General features: G+C 42.2%; 1 protein-coding gene across 4 annotated transcripts in view; it reads left to right on the top strand.

The window, feature by feature from the left end:
- Window positions 1-16593, top strand: part of MAPK9 (mitogen-activated protein kinase 9) — a 45769-nt gene that overhangs the window by 2379 nt on the left and 26797 nt on the right. For 3 of the 4 annotated variants that reach the window (XM_084761901.1, XM_084761902.1, XM_084761904.1), the window contains exon 2: window positions 6288-6458. In XM_084761901.1, coding sequence (XP_084618027.1) covers window positions 6337-6458 — 122 coding nt within the window. In that variant the 5' untranslated portion in view covers window positions 6288-6336. Of the gene's footprint in view, window positions 1-6287; window positions 6459-6808; window positions 7050-16593 lie in introns of those variants that run through there. The other variant, XM_084761903.1, reaches the window with a different exon arrangement.

Below are 16593 nucleotides of genomic sequence, written 5' to 3'. Positions count from 1 at the left end.
TGCAAGGAGCTAGGACTTTATAATAACTTGTTAACAGATGAAAATGGCTTTGCTCCCTCTCTTAAATAAATGGTCAAAGGTATACTTGAATTTGTCAGTTTCAAATGAAAAAAGTTTTAACCTTCTGCATAAAGAAAAATGCCAATGTAATTTAAAAAAATATTATATATAAGATGAAACGAAAACCTGGTTTTTAAAAGAAAACTATTGATTTGTCAGTAGGGCTGCTATTTATATCTATATGAAGTTACCTTCCATACCTCCTGGCTAGGAAGGTGACAATTTTATTAAAAAAAAAAATTCTTGATGACTTGTACTTGGCCCATGTGTGAATTGATTTCAACAGCAGTCTGTTAATTGTTTATAATGGGGACTTTCAAATACGTTCAAAAACAAACAGCTTAGTACCAGCTTGTACACGTTTTAACTCTGGCAGTCTTGTTTCTTGCCTGATCGCAGAGTGCATAAACTGTCCCCACATTATGTTGAAGCAGATCCTAAATATCACAGCATTCCACCCATGAACTTTTTACCTCACTTTTCTAGAAGATAGAGCTCTCTTAAACTTTGTTTGTTTGTTTTGTTTTTGTTTTTCGAGAGAAGGCTTCTCTGTATAGCCCTGGCTGTCCTGAAACTAGCTCTATAGATAGAACAGTAGACCAGGCTGGCCTTGAACTCATGGAGATCCACCTGCCTCTGCCTCTCAAGTGCTGGGATTAAAGGCATCGGCCGCCATGCCTGTTTTGTTTTGGTTTGTTGAGATAGAGTTTCTCTGTGTAGCCTGGCTGTCTTGGAGCTAGCTGTGTAGACCAGGCTGGCCTAAACTCACAGAGATCTGTCTGTCTCTGCCTCCTGAGTGCTGAAATTAAAGGTGTGCCCCCATGCCCAGCTCTTAAACTTTTAAAAGGAATAATTCTTTTATAACATTGAGTAACCAGTCAAAATTCAAATTTCTAGGTGTCTTGTATTTTATAGTTTTTGTAAATCATTTGAAAGTGGAGCCAAGTTTATGCTGTGATTATTGATTCATGTCTTTTCAATTCTCTTTCTCTGTTGGCTTTTATCTTTTGGTGTTTCTGTTTTAGTTTTGTTTGTTTGTTTGTTTGTTTGTTTCTCCTTTCAGACATGAGATCACATTGTAGCCCAGGGTGACCTCGAGCTCACTGTGTAGCTTAGTCTGGCCTTATATCCATGGGGATCCTCCTTGTCTTAGCTTCCCATGTGCTAGAATTACCCAGTCCACGCTCAGCTAACTGTTGTGTGTTTTCACCAGATCTCCCTTTTTTAAAAAAAATTCCTTACTGTGAACAATTAGAGACCTACAAGAAGCTGCAAAATCCCACCTACCTTTCACCCAGTTTTCTCCATTGATTGCATATTTATATAACTCCAGTACAGTATCATAACAGGAAGTTGGCATAGCTACAGTATGTGTGCAGTTCAATGGCATTTTATCATGTGCAGATTCCCGAACCTTCTTAGCATCTCCAAGGTCTCTGTACTGCCCCTTTGTAGCTGCCTAACTCACCAGTCCCCACCAAGCATAATCCCTGGCAACTGAGATCTGTTCTATACATCTGCAACTTTGTCATTTGAAGAACCTGTAGGGCCTTATATTATGAGGTGACCTTTCAAAGGGTCACTTACTTCAGTAAGTACAGCTGTCTCCCAGCATCCTCAGGGGTAGAGCTCCCAGGTGGATGCCGGAGACCATGGTGCTCAAGTCATATAAAACGATGCAGCATTCGTGCACCTTTTCTCACTGGCCTCCCACCATGTCTAGAACACTCATAATACAAAACAAATATTACAAGGTTATTATATTACATAATGGGAGAAATGACAGGAAAATGTACTGTACACATTCAATACGGATAGACTTTCTCCAAGGTTTTAATTTTAATTGATACATGAAAACATAAAAATTATGCCTGTTAGTGGCGTGCTGTGATGTTCTCAAAGGTGTAGTGTTTAAATTAGGTCAAATCCCATCTGGATCTTTATCATTTCGTGTCATGAAAACTTTCAAATATCTTCTGGCCATGTGAAGTTGTGCAGTACATTAATGTGATCTGTAGTAACACTACTATCCAGCCACACATAGAGTTTCTGGCTTCTACCTAACTGTGCCTTAGTACAGTTGATCTTACTCACATTTTCTTCCTATGGTTGGTTGAGTTAGTTTAGAGTCCATGAATATGGAGACCAACTGTGTAACGCAGTTGAGATCTACCAGATCAGTAGTGTGGCTCTTTATGGCGCTGACTAGTATTCCGTAGTCTAGATGTGCAGCCATAGGCATTTGTAGTACTTTTAGCTATGATCTGTGACAAAGCTGCTCTGAGTATCTGTGGCCATTTCTCATGTGGGCCGATTGCTCTCAGCTAAGGGGCCTGGTACCCAAAAACAGGGCTGGCAGGAAGACATCTATCTGCTAGAGTCTTTAGGTGGTGAGGTGAATACCATGTCCTGTATTGAGTGCATACTGTGCCACCAGAACAAGTTCAGAAGGGAGGCCCCTCAAGGCTGCTCAGAGGTTCCCAAATGTCACACGGATGTATGTTTGCTTCTCTACAGTGCAGCATCAGGTTGGGAAACTGATGACGTGGATGTTGCTCAGTCCCCAGCATGGGGGCAGTTAAATTGCTCTAAGCGCTTGACCAGCCCTTTCTGTCCTGCATTAATTAGAGCTGTATCATGGTGTGCTAGGAGGAAGGAGGGCACTGTGGTCAGACACACCTCAGTTCAGTTCTGGGCTGCAGCAGGGATTTGGGCAGCTCCTTACAGGCCTGAAACCTCAGCTTCCTCCTCTCTTCAGATGGCAGTGCACCCCTCACAAGTGACTTGAGAGAACTTGTAAATGTGTCTCTCAGAGCCTGAGCTGTTCTCCCCACTCTGGCCTCATCTATCTCAAACCCACCCTCCCTGCCGGTGTCACAAGATCGTTTTGTAGCTTTTCATCTTAATTTAGAATTTTTGATTTTGTGTGTGTGTGTGTGTGTGTATATATGTGGTTTAAAAACAGAACAGAAAGTTATAATAGGAAGAGGGAATGTTTCTCATGTCTCATTTATTTATCTGTACTTGCTGGTGTAGAGTCTCTGTGTCTCCGTGTGTGTGTGTGTGTGTGTGTGTGTGTGTGCATGTTCACATGTGTGCTCACGTGTGTGTATGTGCTGTGTATCTATACTCAGTGCACACAAATTGGCATTTAGTGTGTGAACTCAAATTCAACTTGCTTTATTTCCTTTGTGTATCTTAGATATCTTTCCAAACCAGCATACAGTCCCTGTATTCTGTTTAATGGCTTCGCTGTGCTTTATATTTTGAGTTGTTTATAGTCTTGTTAGTTATATGTGTTCCATTCTTGTACATATATCTTTGAGTATTGCACACATGTACTCACCCCATGCCTCTCCAGGCTTGTCATTACTGGGTTAGGAGTCACATGCGTGTACATCATTAGCTATTACTTATTTGCCACCTTAACGTTCTCACCAGTATTCGCAGGTGTCTTTGTCCATGGTGTGAACAAGCTTGAGGACAGGTCTTGCCGCTGTGGCGCCTTCCTTTGTGACTGTCTCTGTACTGTTTGTTGTACTCCTTTCTCTTTTGCTCTTCCCCCACCTCCTCTAGAATGAACCCAGAGCCTCATGCCAGGCAAGCACTCTACCAGTGAGTTACCTGCCCAGCTCATATCGCCTTACATTTTGAGAAGCTCATGGCCTGGGGAAAAGACAGACCTATAAAAGCCTTTATAGCCCCAGCTCAGTGCACTGCCAAGACTGTAGAAGTGGCGTGGATGGAGCGCTATGTTGGTCCGTCAGTGACATAGCAGAGGCAGTGAGTGCATCCAGGTTTGGGTGAGCGGCTAATGTGGTTGCTTGAGGAATGTCTGTACTTCCTACCTTGCAAAACGGTTTTCCTAAACCCCAGTTTATAGTCCTTTTACTTAAATTGTCATGCCAACTGAATAAATCCATTTGTAGCTAGTTACATATTTTCTCAGGTTGTCGAGTGTGTGTGTGTGTGTGTTTGTGTGTCTTTGTTTCGTTCTCATGCAGCCCAAGTGTAACAGGAGGAGTGTCTAGGTTCTTTTTAGATGATTGTTTTTCCTTGCCTAAGAAGAGGGTTTTATTTTAATTTTAGAATGATTTTAAATCTTGAGATGACTAATTTCTGAGCCTAGTCTAATTAGCTCTAGTCCCCAAGTTCAAGGAAGCTAGCCTCATATTGTACTAATCTAGCTGTGGACTGTGAGCAGCTGTAACAGAGAGCTCTGGAGCTGCCAGAGAAGTTTGAGATTTATGACAGTCACAGCATGGTGAGGTGGTCCAGAAATGGGGATGGCTTTGTGCCACAAGGTGACTCAGTAGTCTGGCTGGTGGGCTGTTGAGCTGTTTCCAACATGCGGCTTCCACCGCCTGTTTGACCTCACACCTTTGTTCAAGCCTTTACTAAGTTATTTCCATGTTTAAGGAAAATCCTAGGCATCACTGTGTTGAGAAGGAAGTTATCATTGCAGAAAACTCACCAGGTGACATTTAAATATCACAGTGGAACAAAAAGTGACATTTAAGTATCACAGTGGAACAAAAAGGCAGGGATTTGATGGAGCTGTAGATATAATGGTGCTGTAGGGGGGAAAAAGTCATTTGTAGAATGTTTACCTCTATCACTTTGCTGTTGGCATCTTAATCTAAAAGGCTAAACTAATTACCTCACTAATTTTTCAGTTAACATCATCCAGGCTTTCTCAGGGTAAGCATATCAGTCACACTTCTCTTTCTTCTAGCCACTGTGATGGAATGCATAACAGCAGCTTAGCAGAGAGAGAGGAGTTATTTCTGCTCATGGTTTACGAGGGTACAGTCCACCCTGGTGGGAGCCTGTTGCTGGTCTGTTAGACCATTACCCTCCATGCCTGTCCTCCAGCAGCACCGCCTTCTGAGGACAAGTGTTGAAACAGGAGGCTGTGGAGGACATTTCACACTCCAGCCTAAGGGAATCAGCTTGCTGCCCAAGCAGGAAGAACACTGCTTTCTGAGACCACTGGTTTAGAGTGTAGATACTTAGAAGTCAGCTATAAATGAGTGTGTGTGCAGGGAATGAAGGCCAGGGCTGGCTTTACTTCATGAAAGAGGCCCATCTGTGGGTGGCACGGCTCGTGCCAGTGCCTCTACGGTCACTCTGGCATATGACTTTCACTCTGAGGCTCGTCACTTTAGCCAAATCCACACCTTGGATGACTAGTCCACGTGCTTCTCTCCAGAAACTCTAGAACCAACCATTCTGAAGTCAGGTTCCCATCTGTGCTGAGACTTCTAAACAGAGCTGGTCACACCAGAAGGAAGTGGATGAGACACACAGTGGTGACGTTAGTCTTACCATGGCTGGGAATAGTGTGTAAATTCTTTTCTCCAGAGGTGGGTCTTTCCCCACCCCCACCCCCTCCTATTTAAGGTGTATTCACTGCCTTGTGCATTCCTTCTTTTCATGGCTAGAGAGGTGGCTCAGCGGTCAAGAGCACTGACTGCTCTCCCAGGGGACCCAGACCCTATTCCCAGCACCCAGCAGCTTACAACTGTCCAGCAGCAGACAAAGCACCCAGATAATGTTAGAAAAAAAATTTTTTTTGGTTTTTTTTTTTGTTGGTTTTACATGCTTTATAAATATTTATATACATAATAACAAGTCTGATGACAAATCCTTTTTCTCTCTTTTGACTAGCTTGATTCTCCTTTCAAAATGGATTTACTTTCAATGAATACACAAAACAGAAAAGCATAGTATATTAGTAAGGTAATGTGTCTCATGGTCTGTGAGTACATTGTACAATGTATGGATATGGTATATACTAGGGAGATTTTTTGTTTTAATTCCTTCTTTTTATGGTCTTATACTACTGAAATCCCCCCTTTTTATTTTCCTTCTTCTTCTTTTTTCAAGACGGGGTTTCTTTGTGTAGCATTCGCTGTCCTGGACTCGGTTTGTAGACCAGGCTGGCCTTGAATTCACAACGATCCGCCTGCCTCTGCCTCCCAAATGCTGGGATTAAAGGCATGCACCACCACGCCTGGCTGAAATGACTTTATGAAAATAAATTTATTTATTTATTTATTTATTTGTATATGCCTCTTTCACATACAAAAATATTGAGAGCTTGGCCAACTGATTTTCCCATCTCAGTCACACCGTCTGAAGTCACAACAGGTTGGAGCCACTGTAAGCTGAGCTCCATGTATACGACTTGGCAAGCTTGTCATTCGTTCTGTTCCTCTCTTCAGGGATCTGACGAAGGTACCAGCTCTTCAGAATACTGTATGACACTACATCATGAGTGACAGTAAAAGCGATGGTCAGTTTTACAGTGTGCAAGTGGCGGACTCAACTTTCACTGTTCTAAAACGTTACCAGCAATTGAAACCAATCGGCTCTGGAGCCCAAGGAATTGTTTGGTAAGTCTGGGCTGTTCTAATAGCATAGACTAAGTCTTGAGTAAAAATAGCAGCACTGATTTAAAAAAAAATACTCCCTGTCATAGATTTTGAGCTAAATAAATCAATCCCTGCTGTAATTATATATAGTCATGTATAAGATATAAACTCAGCTTTTCTTTTACTTTGTTGTTGGTTTTATTTATTTATTTATTTATTTTAATCTTTTCATTTGGTTTGTCATCATGATATCAGAATAAATTGGTATAGCAGTGAGGTGTAACAGGAATTTGGCATTTTATTCATTTCTTCATCATGGCCACCTTCTCCCCCTCCTCCTTTTATTCCCAATCACTCCTATTCATTTCCAGGCGCCGTCATTGCAGTGCCTTGCCATTCATTGGCAGGATGAGGCCAGGCAGTGTCATTATCACACCATGGATTAACCAGGAAGGGGCGCTGTGTGAGGGGTTGGGCTGGCCGTCTCTTCTGTGGTGTCTCTCTTCAACTATGTGTCCAGCCCAGGACGTCAGAACCATTAGTCTGACCCTGAACCGTAGGCTCTTGCATGGTAAGACAGTCAGCTGCTGCGACTTCACTGGCCAGACACAGGTAACGTTTCTCACGTGTTTTCTAGACTGCTGTTGTCAGGGCCTCCCCAACTTTTTTTAGACTGAAGTTTTCTGGACAAAGTTCCTCTCTCCCCCAATCAACAAGATTATTTTTGTCTTTAAAAGAAATTGTAATAACATATTGACACACAATATTTATAGCTGTTAGGCAAAGAGGATGGAAAATGAAGGAACTCTCCCAGGCATTCCTGGAGGAGAGGTTTTGTTTCCTGTGAAGACACTGAGCTTAGTCATTAGTGTGCTTCAGCTGAGACGTGCTGTGGTCTCCGAACGGGAGATATGCTGTGGGGCCCCTGGGTGCTCAGGACTGCAGTGCAGTGGGGTCCTAGCTCCCACTGCTAGTGTGCGCTGGTGTACAGGGGAGCATCTTTTTTTCTGAGCTGCTTGGAAGCAGGGTAATTCTGAGTTTAGGGTTTCCCACATTTTTCAGTGTCTGTATGTCCTGATGGGCACCTCTAACCCTGAAATCTGAAGTGCTCCAGAATCCAGCACCCTGAGCACCATGGCAGTGCTCAAGAGCTTCAGTTTTTGGAACACTGAGATTTTGAATTTTCACCCTGGAAATGATCAACCCAGACACAAACTCTTTGTGACAAGAAAGGTTTTTAAGTCAGTGGATGGTTCAGGTAAGGAGACATCGTAGGTGGTAACAGGAAGTTACATTCACTTGCCTTGTAACCTTTTTCTTATCTGGAAATAGTAATTTGACAAGAGGCTGGAAGAAGAGGGACAGGAATTACCTTGGGAGAGTTTACTTTATGGGGTGGACTGAGCATTTGTGTTAAATAGCGGTTTCGTCTGTCCCACTCGGCCCATTACTGACTTGTTTTTGAAGGTTAAAAGTGAAATGAGTAGCGCATCTGATATAATCACATGAGATGTGCCATATGTTTGTGTATGTGGCGGAGCTGAAGCCTCGTAAGCCTCATTGACATTTGTCTGTCCCCTGGGTTTTAGGACTAGGTCTGGGTCTAAGATGCCTGCTGGTCTCCTGGGACCTTATTGCGCTTAGTTAAAGCTCAATGACTTTGAGTCACTGCTACTTTTTGTATGACTAGGACTCTGACCTAATCTCTGTTTAGAATCTTCATAATGAAAAAAAACAATATTCATTAAATACCTCTTTAGAAATTCTTAATAAATTATATTCACCTTTATAGGACAATGATTGCATTGACGAACTATTTAGGGCTAGAGAGGAAGCTTGTTGATAGAGCACTTGCCTAGTGTATGGAAGTACCTGGGTTTCTTGCCAGCACCAGATAAAAACATGCATACATATGTATGTTACATATATATGTATACATGCGTGCATACATACATATGGACATGCATACATATGCACATGCATATATATCCAGGTGTACATACTTATGTATGTATATATACACACATGGATACACATGGATACATATACAGATACTCATGCATACCTATGTATCTACATACATACACATATACACATGTGCATACATACACATATATGCCCATGTATACATACATGCATGCATATGTATAATTTAGTAACTGTAACTGACAGTTTCATAGTATCCTCCTACCTCCTATGTTGTAATATAGGAAAGTAAAATTTAAAAAGTGATTGCACCTGCCCCCTTTCTCTTTTGTATTTATCCTCTGGTATTAGCTAGGACAGGGAGTGATCTGGTAATGGCAGAACAAAACAAAACAAAAAGAGTTTTTGTTTTGTTCCTATTAAAGCAAAACAAAAAGAGTTCACTTTTGCTCAGATAGACTCAACAATGGGTAAGCTGCTACTTTGACAATAGACTCTGGTTTTCTATCATTGCTTGTTAAGATCTAACCTTTTTGCTGTTAATTGGTGATCTAGAGCTTTATTTTGTTAGCATCATACTTTAAAAATATCTACCAGTGAGCTTTTAGGGATGTGATGGGCAGAATAATGCCTCCTCAGAGACAGCTACCTCCTAACCCTGGACTTGTGTGAGTGTATGACCTTACAGGGTAAAAGAGACTTTGCAGACAAGTATATTAATGATCTTTTTTTGTTTTTGTTTTTTGTTTTTCGAGACAGGTTTTCTCTGTGTAGCCTTGGCTGTCCTGGAACTCCCTCTGTAGACCAGTCTAGCCTCGAATTCACAGCGATCCATCTACCTCTGCCTCTCCACCATGCCTGGCTCATATTAATGATCTTAACATCCAATGAGTGGAAGCAGGAAAATTACTGTAAGTAGCAGGTCCGGCTGGGCTATGCAGTGAGTTCAAGGTCATCCTGGGCTTCAAAATGAGACCCCATCTGAAAAACAGAGCAACAAATCAGTGATCTTGAGGTGGGAGGATTGGGGAGTCAGTAATGTCCTGGTCAGAGAAGGAGGTGTGACCAGAGTGTGGAGTGCTAAGGGACAGGACTGCAGGAAGCTGCTAGAAGCTGGAGAAAGGAAGGGAATGGATTCTTTCCAGAGCCTCTTCCATGAGGATCACAGCTCAGCTGACCTTCCTTTTAGCCCCTGAGGACTCATTTTGGGCTTTTGAACTCCAGAAATGTAAGATAATAAATTTGTGTTTTTAAAATCAATAAGTTGTGGCCATTCATTAGCCACAGAAGAGCACTAGAAGCTACTGTAGAATCATGTATGTTTTTACAGTTCTGAGAAATAAAATGTACTAGCACCAGGCTGTGGTTTCTAAACTGGTCAGTTCAGGTGTGCGCGGGAGCCACGGTGCAGGCTGGTTTGGTGACTTACAGAGTTAAGGGTAAGAGCGGGGGCCAAGATAAAATATTCTGACCCTAATTTTATCTTTGCTTTTGTTTACAGTGCTAAGCGTCAGACTCAGGGCTTTAAGTGTGCTCAGCAAGCCTTCAGGTGTGCTCAGCAAGCCTTCAGGTGTGCTCAGCAAGCCTTCAGGTGTGCTCAGCAAGCCTTCAGGTGTGCTCAGCAAGCCTTCAGGTGTGCTCAGCCTTCAGGTGTGCTCAGCCTTCAGGTGTGCTCAGCAAGCCTTCAGATGTGCTCAGCAAGCCTTCAGGTGTGCTCAGCAAGCCTCCATTATTGAGCTGCATCCCCAGACCTCTCCTCCTGCTCCAAATTGTCCTTACAGTGTTGGCGTATTTGATTTGTTTCTATTCTTTTTTTTTTCTTAGAAGATGATAGTAAAAAGTTATTAGGAAATAAGTTTTTTTCACTCACCATGCTTGGCTCCTTACATTTTTTATATTGGGTCTTGAATGTTCTAGGAGTAACAGTTACAATCTTTTTTTGTTTTGTTTTTGTCTGGTTTGGTTTGGCTTGTTTTTTTTTGTTGTTGTTGTTTGTTTGTTTGAGACAGAGTTTCTCTATGTAGCCTTGGCTGTTCTGGACTCGCTTTGTAGACCAGGCTGACTTCGAACTCACAGCGATCTGCCTGGCTTTGCCTCCCGAGTGCTGGGGTTAAAGATGGCGCCACCACACCTGCTTAATGAAAAGTAATTTGTATAGGTAGATCTCACGTGCTTTCCTTTCAGCTTTCTGTAAGCACGAACATTGATATGTCTTTAAGTTGTTTTGTTTTCCTTTATTAATATAAATAAACCATAAATAATGTCCAGAATAACATGTCTTTGATAAGGAGGCTCTTGGTGTGAAGCACAGAATGTCTGTGAGACAGGAGACTTGAGTTCTGAAGCCAGGGCAGATCCTTGGCTGAAGATCTTTGTGATCTTGGGCAGTCCACTGTGTCCCAATGTGTCTTTACATTTTCACCTCTAAAATGATGGCTTGAAACTTCTGATTTAAGATGCTAAAGCAAAGAGTTAAACAAAAGAGAATGATAATAATCAGTGAATGAAAAATTCTAATGAATTTCTGCAACATTAAAATAAGTTAGGGTCTGATCCAGATAACGCTACAAAGGAAGTGAGAGTAAATAAAGGCTTGTTTCAAACAAGAAAGGGCGCCTTTCTACCACAGAACCCCCGGGGCACTGTAAATGTAGAAATCACAGTACAGAAAATGAGGATGAAATAGGGAGGAGGCTACAGCCAGGAACGTTAAAACACACCTATGTAACAGATTCCACTTTGCCACCAGCATTCTCATACTGTCCTGCATGCTCAGCATTTGTCCTTAGAGAGCTAGTAAGTTACTGAAGAAACAGTATTACATCAGGCAAGCCTCATATAGGAAGCCCATCAAGAGGCTGACTTTTTGGGGGGTCATTTAAATTCTGAAAGGGACTGCTTCAACTGTCCTTGTGGCTAGAGAATGGGAATTCCATCCTGTGGCTCTCTAGGGCCTAGAGAACTTCCTCTGCTTTGTTTTGGTGCCGTTGGAAGGCCACAGCCTCGAGGCAATGGGGTTAACTTGAGTGAGACACTACCACTCAGCATCCAGTCATCATGCACTTGTTGAGCTTACACAGAGGTGTGCCTAAACTGTTAGTGCCCCGTGTGCCCAGCAGGAAGGATAGCATGGACCTGGATTTCAAATTATTTCTAGAGCAGCTTTATAAATGCGAGGTCCAACACAATGAAAAATGGCAAGACAGCTGGGCAGTGGTGGCGCACGCCTTTAATCCCAGCACTTGGGAGGCAGAGGCAGGCGGATTGCTGTGAGTTCGAGGCCAGCCTGGTCTACAAAGCGAGTATAGGATAGCCAAGGCTACACAGAGAAACCCTGTCTCAAAAAAACAAAAACAAAAACAAAAACAACCAAAAACAAAAAAATAAAAAAATTTTAAAAAACCACCACCAACAACAGAATGGCAAGACACACAGGAGATAAGACAAAAGGACCAGATCAACAGGTGATCTCAGCATCATTAAAACTAAGTGGAAATTATAGACGTGAAAGGCAAAGCTATGGTAATTGAATTACAAATTGAAAGAACATGTTGGCAAATATTAGACATAACTGAATAATTAGCAATGTGGAAGATATATCAGCAGAAAATACTCAGAACGAAGCCTTAGAGACCAAAAAGTACAAATACAACAGAGATGATGTGTTAATTTTTTATTGCTTCATAATAAATTTGCCACAAAATTAGAGGTTTAAAATAACTCACATTTCTTATCTGATGGCCATTCTCTATCCCAGAGTGCAAACTAAAACAGTGTTCTGTAAATGTATCTTTTATTCTCCTGAAGTAATTGCTGTCTCTGAGGCTTACTGCCTTTATCTGCTAACCTAGGCCTCATCCTGGAAGCTTCTAGTCTCTGTACAGCCTAATCTAGGTCTAGAATGTTTTCAGCTTCTGAGCTGAGTAAGCTCACTCTTTCTAGCTCTTTTTGAACTCTGGCTGGCTGGTTCAACTCAACTGTCCTTGCTCAAACGCCTCTCTAAGCTGACTGAGTCAAACTGGCTTCTCTCAGCTTCTGACTGAATTGTTCTGCTTGGTCTTAAAACTATCTGTAGCAATCTGTCCTGATCTTCTGGCTCCTTCTCATTCTCTGGTTCATTCTGTCTTCACTGTGTCTATCTTTGTTCTGTCTTCAACCTGTCTCTGTAAAACTCTCCCAGTAAAACCACCTCCTCTCCCTGCACTGCTCTCCCATAATGTTCTCATGAGAGTTAAGTGTATCCTATTCTGTCAAGTCTTTCTCTCATTCCTTACTTTCTGTCCCTCAATTAGACATTCCTTTCAGACATGGATGCTTCCTTCTACCAACTAACTTTACTTTCATTGTTTGGGATTAAAGGTGTGCACTAAGGCCATGTCTATATTCTAGCCAGAGTAGCTATGTTGCTGGATTAAAATTCCTCTACAAAGCCTGGCACCGTGGTGCACGCCTGTAATCTCAGCACTCGGGAGGCAGAAGCAGGTGGATCAATGTGAGTTCGAAGCCATCCTGGTCTACAAAGTGTGTCCAGGACAGCCAGGGTTACACAGAGAAACCATATCTCAAAACAACAGCAACAAAAAACAGGCTGGGCGTGGTGGCACACACCTTTAATCCCAGCACTTGGGAGGCAGAGGCAGGCGGATCACTGTGAGTTTAAGGCCAGCTTGGTCTACAAAGAGAGTCCAGGACGGCTAACACAAAGAGACCCTGTCTTGAAAAACCAACCAACCAACCAACCAACCAACAAAAAGCAAACAAACAAAAACAAAACAAAACAAAAAACTCTACAAAATTCTCATGTACATGGTGAAATACAATCAATCCAGAGGGTAAAAAGTAAGTCGTTCATGATGCCAACCAAGTATTGGTGAAGATGTTCACATCCAGCCCTCAGGCATGGGCTCTTGGCTCACAGCTGATGGACATAGACACTGATGGAACCTATGCATTCCCGCCTGGCCACCTGCATGTCTGAGATGCATGCTTGAGGGACTGGAGCCATGCACATGAATGTCGATTGCAGTGATTCTTGTCAACACTTCAAAACCGAAAATAACTAAATTAGTGACAGTCACACAAAGGAATATTACAGCAGTGACAGACAGAGTGAATTATAGTACTCTGACTAGTGAGTGAGTCATAATACGGTATTGAGTGAAAAGTCAGAGACATCTTTTAAAAAATGACAAAAATAAGTGATAGGGTTATATGTAAGAGCACATGTTGACTTTATGAAAGCAAGAAAGTGATTGCCATAAAAGCCAGAAGTTAGGTCAGGGTTGGGTTGGTGGTACACACCTTTAATCCCAGCACTTGGGAGTCAGAGGCAAGAAAATCTCTGAGTTCGAGGCTGGCCTGGTCTACAGAGCGAGTTCCAGGACAGCTGGGGCTACTCAGAAAACTCTGTCTCACAAAAGTAAAAGAAAAAAGAAAAGAGAAAAGTCAGAGGTTACTTTCATCTCTGATGGACAATTAGAAGGGGTGATTAAGGGGACTTGGGGGCACCAATAGAGCATGGCTCTTTGTGATGTGTCATTGAGCAGAGGAACAAAAGCAAGCAAAGCAGTGACTGACATACAAGCCTCCCTCATTTACAGCTCTTAGAACTGGGGAGCAATAGATCAGTGGCCTTAACATTCTGAGAGAAAATAGGTTTTCAGCTGAAAAAACAGACTGTCAGTCAAAGACAAGGGTAGAGTAAGATCATTTCTCTTCCATGTATGGTGTCTGGGGACATTCCTTAAGGACACACTCCAACAATCAAGACAGTACAAGAACATGTAGGACAAGAGGCCAGACAAGAATCTCAGGCCAAATTCCATGAAGCAAGCTTTGAGATGTCTTCAAAAAAGGATAGATCAATCCCAAGAGTAGATGTCAGAGTGGGAGGACATGGTACTGGTGACAGGCTTTTTTCTTTTTCCTTTTTTTTTTTTTTTTTTTTTTGTTGTTGTTGTTGTTTTTTCGGGGCAGGGTTTCTCTGTGTAGCCTTGACTGTCCTGGACTCACTTTGTAGACCAGGCTGGCCTCAAACTCACAGAGATGATGTGCCTGCTTCTGTCTTCTAGAGTGCTAGGATTACAGACATTTGCCACTGTGCCCAGCCGAGTTTTTCTTCTCTTAGGAAAAAAAAAATGTTTATTAGAAACTTGTGGAAGGAAGTATAGGAAGAGGCGTGGTCTACATAGAAACAAAGGTGGGATGTCCAAGCACTCGGTAGCTGGAAGGACGGAACCCAGCTGGCTCCATGTAGCAGACATTCTAATTTTCTGTGTGCAATTGGCAGCAAAGATGGTGTGGTCTTTGGGAAGTGAAGCCTAATCCCAGCTCTGTACCTGGTAATGTTTAAACGTGTACATGTACTTTCCTGGTGGCTGTCATGGTTTGTAGACAGCTGAGAGAAGCATCACAGAGGCTTAGCTGTCAGTTTAACATGAAGATGCGAGCAAACACGATTGCTTAAGACAAAGGTTTGGAGGATGAGCAAAGAGGGTAAAGAGAGCACAGGGTGGAACATGACGTGTGTGTGGGGGGGGGGGAGCAAGATTAGGTGCATTAACTCACTGACAAAGGAGCCCTGAAATAGCGTCAGAACAAAGCTGCAAGCGGTTGAAGGTGCCGAGTGAGTAGCTAGACCCTTAGTTTCATACCAGGAAGCGTCTCTTCCTTTGAGTTAAAAGCCGGTCACAAGTACAGGAAACACGAATAGCTGCAGGTCTTTGTTCCTGTAGCTGGAGCAGGAGTGGAGGAACCTGTCTCCAAGCCGTAAGAATTAGTCCATTTGACTCATTTTGTATGTCAAAAAAAGTTTAACTGATCTAGGTATTTGTTTATTTTATTGCCTTAGTTAGGTTTCTGTTGCTGTTGTAAAAACACCATGATCAAAAACAACATGAGGAGAGAAGGGTTTATTTGTAGTCCAGGGAAGTCAGGCCAGGAACTGAAGCAGAGACCATGGAGAGTGATGCTTACTGACTTGCTCCTCCTGGTTTGTTTAGTTTGTTTTTTTATACCAACCAGGACCGCTTACCCAGGGGTGGTACCACTCATAATGGGCTGGACCTCCCACATCAGTCATTAGTCAAGAAAATGCCCCACAGGTTAGTCTGGTGGGGACATCTTCTCAGTTGACATAGCCTCTTGCAAAATGACTCTAGCTTATATCAAGTAGGCAAAAAACTAGTCAAAATACACACACACACACACATACATACATACATACATACATACATACACATACATACATAGTTTCAAAGTATATGTACATTATAATATATCTAAATGCAGCTAATTTATATACACATGTCTTACATGATTTCTGCAGTGAGAACACTTAACATGTATTCTCTTAGCAATTTAAAAAAACACAGTATAAGCAGGGTAAGGCAGTACACGCCTTTACTCTCAGTACTCCGGAGCCAGGGGCAGGCAGACCTCTGAGTTCAAGGCTAACATGGTTTATATAGTAAGTTTCAGGACTGCATAGAGAAACCCTGACTCAAAGAAAAAGAAAAGAAAAAAGAAAAAACCAACACAATGTAGTAGTGTTATTAATAGAAGACACCATGTTATTCTGTGGTGCCCATAAGCTCAATCATAACTTCTGTTTATCTGAAAATTTAGACAAAATCTTTTTTAGATCAGAAAGTTGAATCTAAGAAATATATACACATGTACACAGGTACAATAAGGATTTCTTTCACAATAGATTTTCTTCGTTATTACATTCATCTGTGTAATAAGTTTGCCTTTGAGCATGTGGGCCCACTTATGACTTGTATATATGTGCATCCATATAAATGTAAAAAATGCAGTGGTTCTTCTTAGCCAGTTCTACAGTATACAGCCTTTAAGTTAAAAACAGGTCTAATTGCCAGGCGTGGTGGTACACACCTTTAATCCCAGCACTCGGGAGGCAGAGGCAGGTGGATCTCTGCCAGTTTGAGGACAGCCTGGTCTACAAAGTGAGTCCAGGACAACCAAGGCTACACAGAGAAACTGTGTCTCAAAAAAACAAAAAACCAAAAACAACCCAGGTGTAATTAAGTTAGAGCTGTTGAACAGAACAGAAAAGATTAAAGATAAACAGTATTACAAAGTAGCGAGAATAAATTCACAGAAGCAATGTTTAAAGTGAAGTCTGGCTGGGTATGGTGATGCTTGCCTTTAATCCCAGCACGCAAGGGGGAGGGGGCGGCGCAGAGGCAGGTGGATCTCTGCAAAGTGA

The sequence above is a fragment of the Acomys minous genome, assembly GCF_964271855.1.
Source record: "Acomys minous genome assembly, chromosome: 16".
Taxonomy (NCBI): domain Eukaryota; kingdom Metazoa; phylum Chordata; class Mammalia; order Rodentia; family Muridae; genus Acomys; species Acomys minous.
This window is presented reverse-complemented; position numbering and strand designations above follow the sequence as displayed.